Here is a 9,892-nt window from a genome sequence, read left to right on the forward strand (position 1 = left end):
AGGACATTTCCTGACATCATGTGATGGACACAGAAAGAGGAAATGAGACGTTTCCCAAATACCCATATGCACTTCACCTCACCTGAACCTCGTGACTGAGCAGACGAATGCTTTGAATGTGCTCAGACAAGCTTTTTGTTTTATTGTTCATAGTTGCATTTTCAGCAGATCACAAGATACAACTTACATACAGACATCACCAAATCTAAATTCTCACTGGGGTTAAGGGATTTATGTTATGCATTGATGCATCCCATAAACCCCTCTGTTTCAGCACCGTTTCAGAAGTGCTGATTCTGTGTCTGTTACTTTAGATGAAAATAAGGTGCCACTCCCCACGCCCCCCTGAGGCCCCTTTCACACCAACGCGGCTCCCGTTCTAGCTCAGTGCTTGCGCTCTTCTGGTTCGGAATCATTTTTTCTTTTCAGCCCCCGTTTTGTTCACACCGCCCAGAGCCCGACGGGTACTGCTACGGCTGCGTCATGACGTCACCGTTTACGTTGCTGATTTTCTCCCCAACGGCGTCGGATCGATGATCGTATTGCTTTTAATCATACAAAGCCAGATTAAATTAAATAACTACTTCTCAACCCTTATACTTTTCTCCAGAGTGCCGTGGTTCATTGTTTATTAATGTGTTTCAGCAGCATTACCGACTGCTGCAGTGCTGCCCGCTGTTTGGCATCACAACGCTGTTATGAAAGTTTCTCTGGTATAAAATGGGTGATGTTAGCATAGCAACCGAAGCTAAACTGACTATCTTGACTACTTGTTGCTATCCTATTGTGGCATAAGCCGTTTTCCACAGGCACATTTTACCGGCGTATTTTTCATTATGATTCTACTTGTGATAGTCGGACATGACAACCTGTGCAGCCCATGATTGATTCCATCCGATAGCTGCTATAATACAAAACAAAATGTCTGCCTGCTCTCCACAATGATCAATAACAGCGAACAGATGGTCAAAGTAAGGTACAAATAAACAGAATCAAACTAAGCCTGGTTAGTGTTGCCTGACTTTATAAAGTGTGTTTTTTTTATAAGTGTGTGGTTGCGTTCTAGTCACTTTGGTCCGCGCTACTGCTTGTTACAATTTTCATTTGCCGTACTCGCCATAAACTGTTATTGCTCAGGTTGATCCCGCCCCTGCCCCCGCCTCCGACGTAAGCGTGACGTATGCGGTTCTTGCTTCTTTTTTGGTGCTTAGAGCCGGCTCCGCTGCGGTGTGAACAGGAAAAAACGGTGCTTATCAGGCTCTCCAAACCGGCCCTGGAACCGCGTTGGTGTGAAAGGGGCATGACGAGAGATATTTGGTAAAAAAAGAACACAATGGTGCTCTGGTGTGTGTGTGTGTGTGTGTGTGTGTGTGTGTGTGGGGGGGGGTTATTGGCTAATACACAGGCCAAAAAATCGTTATGACATCATAAAGTGGCCAAAATCTGATCAGCTCATTTTCAGACAGGTTTTTATATAAATGGATCAGGACAAAAAGTGAGAGAATCTTTTTTCCTAAAACTTTCAGAATCTCTTAACTCAGAGGGGGGCACATGTTTATGTAGAAAAGACATGAACAAGTGGATTTTGCATAATAGGTGACCTTTAAGACATTTAGGAGGCAGGTAGTAACTACGAAAGGTACCATACTGTTGAATTATAGTAAGTGTAGATTGAAGGTTTTTCTGGAGCGTAACCAATAAACAGAATATCTCAGCCTCTGCTGCTTTCAATTCACTCCTCTAATTTTTTAGAATCCCTCAATGCTTTGAGAATGTAATATTAAATCGATAATTTAATACGTATTCAAACATATAGAGGGTTTATTGTTTTTATAGTTTGTGTTTAAAAGGAACATATACATGTAAAAAGTGAAGTAACACAGGTTTATATTTTAGATTCTGACTGGATATAAAACACATGATGACAATAAATACTAGTGGGAATAGTCACCGTCTGAACCGTGGTTTAAAACTAAGGCAGCTCTCTGTTTTCAATTTCCCCATTGGCTTAATTTCCCGGGAAAATCTTATGATAATGAGTTCTCTTTGCGCCAATCCCGATGCTGCATCCACACTTGGGCCCGCCTTCGATGACGATAATGAGAGGAAACTGTACAATACCATAAAAGGAAAATACTCCCGCATGCGCAGTGGCTCTAGTTTGGTTTGAAGTGAACTGCTGCCTGGGACTGCCCTACAAGCTGCAAAGTCGCCAAGCATTTGATTTTAACAGTATATTCTTCACAATTCCTCCCTAGTGCCTCTATGCATCGTCGAGACGATGTTGGGCCATCATTATCCAAATGCCGACAAGTCGCAACAACTGGTCAACTATGTGGAGGATTATCTGGAATGTGTGGAGTCCCTGCCTTTGGACATACAAAGAAATATTTCTCTGCTCCGGGAAATTGATGCAAAGTATCAAGGTATTGTGATTATATGTTTCTATCCATCATCAAATGTTCGTGAATACATTTGGTCAACATTAACTGCAGTCCGAGAGCTTGTGTTGAAATGGTGGAGCAGGCGTGAGCCGAATGTTCCCTTTTTGCAAAAATCGAGTACCCCTTGTTCGTGTCTGACGATACTGCGAAACACAGTAATATTCCCATTGGAAATAAGGATAACACATTGACGAGCCAATTGTAAATTAAAACGAGTCAGCAAGCCGTCAGTTAGCATATCCCGGATACTCTTCGTGTTGTTTTGTGTGACACCAAACTCAATGATAAAATTGTTAAATTTGATATTTTCTCCTCTCAGTAAAGATGTACATGCAATTCGACTTAGTACGAGATCTGTATTGAATAATTGGGGTCCAATAGCAAATTCGGCAATAATATAATCCAAAAACTAGCACTGTGAAGTAATAAAATCTCAACTTTTTCAGTAGGTATACACTGCCGCCCACCACGGTGTTTCCGCGGATGATTATTATGTGAAAGCAGGCTAAACAATTAATAAACCCGGTCATTTAGGAATGAAACGCTGCTTGGTATGTTTAATGTGCGCCGAAGCCCAGAGTGGAGATGAGCGGAAGATAATAAACTGTGTTCATTCAGGTGTGAACCCCTGCTCCATGGTGAGCATACACTGCCGTTTTTTAAATGTACCAACAACCATTGGATGCTGTTTGTTGACGCGGCGGCAAAACACGCAGACTTGTACCGCTAATTTCCTCGACATTATCGACGGATAGTAACTAACACCGACAGGAACATCGAGGCATTACATTTGGATTGTTTTTTTAGTGAGTGTACATATTCTCAGAGCTCGTAGTGTTTCCACTGTGCTCCGTCTGTCGAGTGAGAGTCTCACAGCCGGAGAGCTTCTCTTCTAGGCAACCCCTCTAAACATCGGACTGCGTCACTTCCTGTAGGAAAAAGTCTTCCTCAATGTAACATTTAAAAAGTCCTATAATTTGCCCAGTTGCTACCATAAATCCAAATAGCCATGTCTTCCCCTCCACATAGTTTCTCAACTCTAATAATAATAATAATAATAAATGGGATTTATATAGCGCTTTTCTAAACCCAAAGACGCTTTACATTATGAGTCAGGTCGACAAACAAAACAAGAACAAAAACACAAACAAAAACAAAACAAAAACAGAAAAGCAGTCAGGAGGATGTTGGTTCAGAGGGGGGAGGGGCGGGTTTAAGGATAAGCAGAGTTGAAAAAGTGGGTTTTGAGAGGGGACTGGAACAGGGTGAGGAAATCAGACTCACGGAGGTCTTTGGGGAGGGAGTTCCAGAGCTTCGGGGCTGCCACAGAGAAGGCTCTGTCCCCGAAGCTCCGGAGTTTGGCCTTGGGGATTGAGAGCAAACCGGCTGAGGTGGATCTGAGGGACTGGGGTGGTTGGTAGAGGATGAGGATGTCAGTGAGGTAGGGGGGGGCCAGATGGTGGAGGGCTTTATAGGTGAGGACCAGGAGTTTGTAGTGAATGCGGTGTGAGACGGGAAGTTCTTTGAGGACCGGGGTGATGTGATGCCATGATTTGGTGTGGGTGAGGAGTCTGGCGGCTGCGTTCTGGACATGCTGGAGTCTTCTGAGGGATGTTGTGCTGATGCCGAAGAGGAGTGAGTTGCAATAGTCAAGGCGGGAGGAGATGAAGGCGTGAATGAGTCGCTCAGCTGCGGGGCGGGTGAGAGAGGGACGGAGTTTGGCGATATTGCGGAGGTGGAAAAATGAGGTTTTTACAACTTGGCGGATGTGGGGGTCGAGGGAGAGGGTGGGGTCGAATATCACGCCAAGGTTGCGTGGAGGGGGAAACAGGGGTGCCATCGATGGTGAGTGTCAGGTTGGGGGTATTGCTGAGGGTGGATTTGGAGCCGATGAGGAGGAGTTCAGTTTTATTGCTGTTGAGTTTGAGGAAGTTGTGTTGCATCCAGGATTTTATTGCAGTCAGACAGGATTCGATGTGTGTGAGAGGGGGGTTGTGGGGGGATTTGGTGCTGAGGTAGATCTGTGTGTCGTCAGCATAGCAGTGAAAGTCCAGGTTGTGATGGCGGAGAATCTGACCAAGGGGGAGGATGTAGATGATGAAGAGGAGGGGGCAGAGTACTGAACCTTGGGGAACACCTTGGGTGACTGATGCTGTGGTAGAGGAGTGATTGTTGAGGGAGATGAAGTGGGATCTGTCGGAGAGGTAGGACTGGAGCCACCTGAGTGCAGTACCTTTGATACCGATATCCCGGAGTCGGGTAAGCAGGATGGTGTGGCTCACGGTATCGAAGGCTGCACTCAGGTCAAGGAGGATGAGGATGTTGAGGGAACCGGTGTCAGCAGAGGTGAGGAGGGAATTGAGGACTTTGATGAGTGCCGTTTCTGTACTGTGGTGAGGACGAAAACCAGACTGAAGGGGTTCAAAAAGGTCATTTTTTTTGGAGATGGCGGTGGAGTTGTTTGGAGATGATGCGTTCTATTGTTTTAGAGAGAAAGGGGAGGTTGGAGATGGGGCGGTAATTACTGAGGGAGGAGGGATCCAGACCGGGTTTCTTGAGGATGGGAGTAACAGCAGCAGTTTTGAAGGCAGAGGGAACGGTTCCTTGGGACAGGGAGGAGTTGAAAAGGTTGAAAAGGTTGACAATGTAGGGGCAAAGGACGGGGAGGCAGGACTTCAGAAGAGGGGTGGGTAGAGGGTCAAGCGAGCAGGTTGTGGGTTTGGAGGAACTGATCAGTTGGAGTATTTCAGGGGGGGTAACCAGAGTGAACTGGGAGAGAATGCCGTGGGGAGGAGGGCTCGGGAGGTCAAGGGAGATGGAGGGAGGAATTGTGGCGGTGGATGTTGGGGGAGATGTTTGTGTGTCAGATGCAGCGGATAGGGAGTGATTAATGGCAGTGATTTTGTCAGAGAAAAACTGGAGGAATGAACTGCATGTGGAAGTGGAGGAAGAGAGGGTGTCAGCACGGGGTTTGAGGAGCTTGTTGACGGTGGAGAAGAGGGTCCTGGGGTTACGGGAGGGGTCGATGAAGATGGTGGAGAGGTAAGCAGATTTTGCGGCATTGAGGGCGTCTCTGTAGGTAGTGAGATGGAGTTTGTAGGAATCATGGTGAACTGTGAGGGATGATTTCATGGTTAGGCGTTCAAGCTGGCGGCTGGTTTGCTTCAGTTTATGGAGTGCAGGGGTGAACCAGGGTGAGGAGGTTTTAAAAGTGACATTGTTCCTTTTGAGGGGGGCCAAGCTATTGAGGAAGGCGAGTAGGGTTGAATTAAGGTGGTTGAGTTGATCATCGGGTGAGCTGAGGTTCAAGTCCAGGGGGAGAGTAGAGGATGGCAGGTCGGAGAGGTGCTGGGGATCAACAGAGCGTAAATTACGGAAAGTGATGTTCCTGGATGGGGGGGGAGGGGGGCGGCGGACAGGGGAGGCGGTGGTGAACTGTATGAGTTTGTGGTCAGAGAGGGGAAAGGGGCAGGGGCGGAGGTCGAGTACTGTGAGGTTGGTGGAGCAGACAAGGTCAAGGATGTGTCCTTTATCGTGGGTGGGGAAGGTGACATGTTGTGTAAATGAGAAATTGTCCAGAAGGGAGGAAAATTCAGAAGCGTGTTTGCAGGTGGTGGAGTCCATGTGGATGTTAAGGTCGCCGAGGAGTAACAGACGTGGGGAGAGGGATGAAGCAATGGTTAGGAGTTCAGTGAGATCAGAGAGGAAGGAGGGGTGTGGTTTAGGGGGGCGGTAAATGAGGATAACTGTCAGTGAGGGAGGGGTTTTGAAGGCGAGAAATTCGAAGGATGGTACTGAGGGGAGGATGAGTTCTGTAGTCCGGATGTTCTGGTTGTAGATGACAGCCAGCCCACCACCACGGCGTGAGGGGCGGGGTTTAGTGATGTAATTAAAACCAGGGGGGGATGTTTGATTAAGCAAGAAGAAGTCATTGGGTTGTTGCCAGGTTTCAGTGAGCAGAAGGAAGTCGATGGATTTGTCCAGGATGAGTTCGTGAAGGATGTGGGCTTTATTGTTGAGTGACCGTATATTTAGAAGGGCAAAATTGGTCAAGTGGGGGGTTGTAGGGGTGGTGGAAGGCTGGAGAGGTATGAGGTTGTCTAGGTTAGCAGTGTGGGGGTGGGCATGAGAGGGGGGGCAGTGGAGCAGAGGAGGGGGGCTTGATGGTGGGGAGAAATGGCTTGTTATATGTGTTGGGAGGCGGAGGGGAGTGGGATCCGCTCCAGGTATTCCGTGCAGCTTGGAGTGTAGGTGAGCGGGGGAGAGTGTAAGAGAAGCAGTAGGAGTTGCGTTCTGATGACACGTCAGGTGTGCAACAGTGCGTTGCGTGGAGCAGATGGATGCAATGGATTGTCTGTGCTGAAGGTAAACAAAACTGCGGCGGGTGCTTCGGTGAATGTAGCGGGGTCGACGAAGGAGTCCAAGATGTCTGATGACTGAGATGAAAGACGGAGTGGAGGAGTTGGTCAATGACAGCAGCTGTGAGATGGAGTATTTCAGCATGATGACAGGCGGAATGGCTGGGAGCAGTGTGATGGCAGCGATAGCAGCAGATAGCAGCTAGCGGGCTAGCTAGGTTCACAGAGGTGGAGGATTGTTGTGGAGACGAGGAAGATCCACGACATGGCAGGAGGATGTGAGCAACGGGACGGGACAGATGCACCCCAGAGATGAAGGCAGGAGGCAGAGAGAGTCCACGGTTGTTGCGTGGGACGGAGACAGACAGTAGGCGATGTAGCAGATAGCAATAGCCACCCGGCACGTTGATGGCTACGTGAGGGCAGCCGGCTACAGCCAGCAACGGAGGCAGAAGTCCAAAATAAGTTTAAAAAAAAATGTTTTAAACAATTTGCATTGCATTAAAGATGTGTAAATGCAGGGCAGTGGTCCAATTCGAAAGATTGAAGAACGAATGGTAGTTGAGGGTGATAGAGGTTGACAGAGGCGGAGAAGCGGCGAACAGTCAACGCCAGCGTCCTCTCCAGCAGCGGGAAAGATGACTATGATATATAATAATATATAATATACTCTATACAGTGGCCTCACCTTTTTGTCAACAGTCGTGTTATCATGACTTGCCTCTTTATTTGTTCTTCATGCTTCCAGAATATGTCCTCCTTTTCATGAGACTAATCAAATAATATGTTGAATATTTCTCCAACATGAAATATATGTATTATTAATATTGCTGTGTCCAAATCTCAGTCCGATACTATCCTGTTAGTTCCCCTTATCTTTATCTCTTTCTTTTTTGTTCTGCAGACACTGTAGCATCTGTTTGTGGATCCTTTCATCCATCAGAAAGAATCTGTAAATAGTCAATATATCCCTCCTCCTCTAGGGTCAGCTGCTTCATATGTGCAACTTAATTTCACCTCAACAAAAGTGTGCATTGTATGCAGAAAACATGCAGCACGATTTAAAGAAATAAACTCAAATGGCTGATATAGGCCTACTTGTTATAAAGCGGGACATTTTACAATAGGGAAGGGGAAAGAAACGAGTCAATGCTCTGGTCGGCTAAATGGAGATACTGTATCTTAATGACCCAGTCAATATCTTTGACATTTCATTATTGAAATATTTAATCAGAGTACACTGATATATCTGTGTTAAGCTCAATTTGGCCGATATCCTCAGATAACCAAGATTGTTTTTTAGAGCTATACAAACATCTAATTACTCTACTTTTACACCCTCATTGTCATCCACACATTTTTATTGTCAACGTTTACTATGACAAGTCAGTTTTCAGTAATTGTGACCAGAAGCTTCAAGTTTCCAAACTAAAATGCGTTCAGTATCTCCTCTCTGTATTCTGTCATTAATCATGAAACTCTTTGTCTTTATCCCCTTCTCTAGAGGTCCTCAGGGAGGTGGATGAAGTGTTTGAGAAGTACAAACGTGAGCAGGATGGCGCTCAGAGGAAGCGGCTGCAGGTCCAGCTGCAGCGAGCGCTCATCAGCAGCCAGGAGCTGGGCGACGAGAAGATCCACGTGGTGACCCAGATGACTGAGCTGGTGGAGAACCGCTCCCGCCAGATGGACTCCCACTCCCTCTGCCTGCAGGAGCCCAGCGACGCGGAGCGGCTCCCCACAGAGCGCCGTACCAGCATACAAGAGCTGCCGGCCCCTGAACGCACCTCGGCACGCCGCCCTCGACGCCAGCGCAACAGCGAGAGCCGGGACTCCAGCCACCCATCAGCCAACGGCTCTCTAGTGGACGACCAGGTGGAGGAGCTGTCCATCCCCCCGCCCCGAGAGAAGAAGTCCAAGTCTGCCAAGAAGAAAAAGCGCAAGTCCAAACAGGAGCGAGACGCGTCCCCGGTGGACTTCGCCATCGACCCTAACGAGCCCACCTACTGCCTCTGTGAGCAGGTGTCATACGGGGAGATGATCGGCTGCGACAACGACCAGTGCCCCATCGAGTGGTTCCACTTCTCCTGCGTGGGCCTGACCTACAAGCCCAAGGGCAAGTGGTACTGCCCCAAGTGCAGAGGGGACAATGAAAAGACCATGGACAAAAGCCTAGACAAAAACAGAAAAGACCGGAGGTCCAGGTAGTGACCCACCCCCCCATTCCTCTGGAAGATGTGTTAAGCCTGAGGACTATCAGCCGTAATTGATAACCATACTCGTGAAGTGAAGTAAGAGCACAATCCAACACCACTAGTACCAGCGCTTATTAATCAAGGACACGTTGTGATGAGCTGGTGCTGATTGGTCCGCTGGCTCTGACTGTACTGCAGTCTGTAGACAACCTGAAGCTGCCATCTTCCTCACCTGTGGTTTTGTGAGACTTTGACTCCCAAGAAAGAAATGAAAGCATGTTTTGGTTCACTATCACATTTCATTGTGGACGAGGTCCTCATTAAAAATAAGGTGTGCCTGCTAATGATCATCATTTATGGCCAAACAAACTATTCTTTTTTTATTTTAATTTCCCTATTTGCAAGCAATTATTTGAAATCAGTGTCTGTCTCTATACAATAATCACCGGTAGAGGATAACTTACACATGTTATATGTTTACAAGAGATTGATATTTAAGTGAGGAGATGATTGTTGATGGGACACTGGAATAGGACGTCATATTGTTTTCACTGGTTCACTATTACTATTGTGTAAATGTCTTTTTATATTAATTAAAACAAAGTATAGTCATGCTGTTACTATTCAGTTTTCTTCTGTCCTTCATCATGAAGCACAGCCGGACATGTTGACATGCTGGCATGAGAGTGGAAATGTTATCAGGTTAATGTTTAGTCTCCACTACATGTATTTAATCCCTTTAGTTACTTTACAGATGTGGATGAATGATGTGAAATATAATCAAGTGTTGAATCAGACTTTAGTTCCACCTGGAGTAAATCCACAAGCTACCCTGCAGTATACAAAGTCATTCAAACTAGCTGCACCTTTACCAGCTTTGAGAACACTTTCATGATCA

At 46.7% G+C, this 9,892-nt stretch overlaps 1 protein-coding gene across 1 annotated transcript; it reads left to right on the plus strand.

Annotated features, from left to right (window-relative positions):
* Nucleotides 1-2,139: 2,139 nt before the first annotated feature.
* ing2 (inhibitor of growth family, member 2) lies at nucleotides 2,140-9,614 on the plus strand. Its single transcript, XM_079671065.1, has 2 exons — nucleotides 2,140-2,426; nucleotides 8,307-9,614. The coding sequence occupies exons 1-2, from the start codon at nucleotides 2,282-2,284 to the stop codon at nucleotides 9,005-9,007; spliced, it is 846 nt and encodes a 281-aa protein (XP_079527191.1). The 5' UTR covers nucleotides 2,140-2,281; the 3' UTR covers nucleotides 9,008-9,614.
* Nucleotides 9,615-9,892: the final 278 nt, after the last annotated feature.

This window comes from Notothenia rossii (assembly GCF_949606895.1).
Source record: "Notothenia rossii genome assembly, chromosome: 3".
Classification (NCBI taxonomy): domain Eukaryota; kingdom Metazoa; phylum Chordata; class Actinopteri; order Perciformes; family Nototheniidae; genus Notothenia; species Notothenia rossii.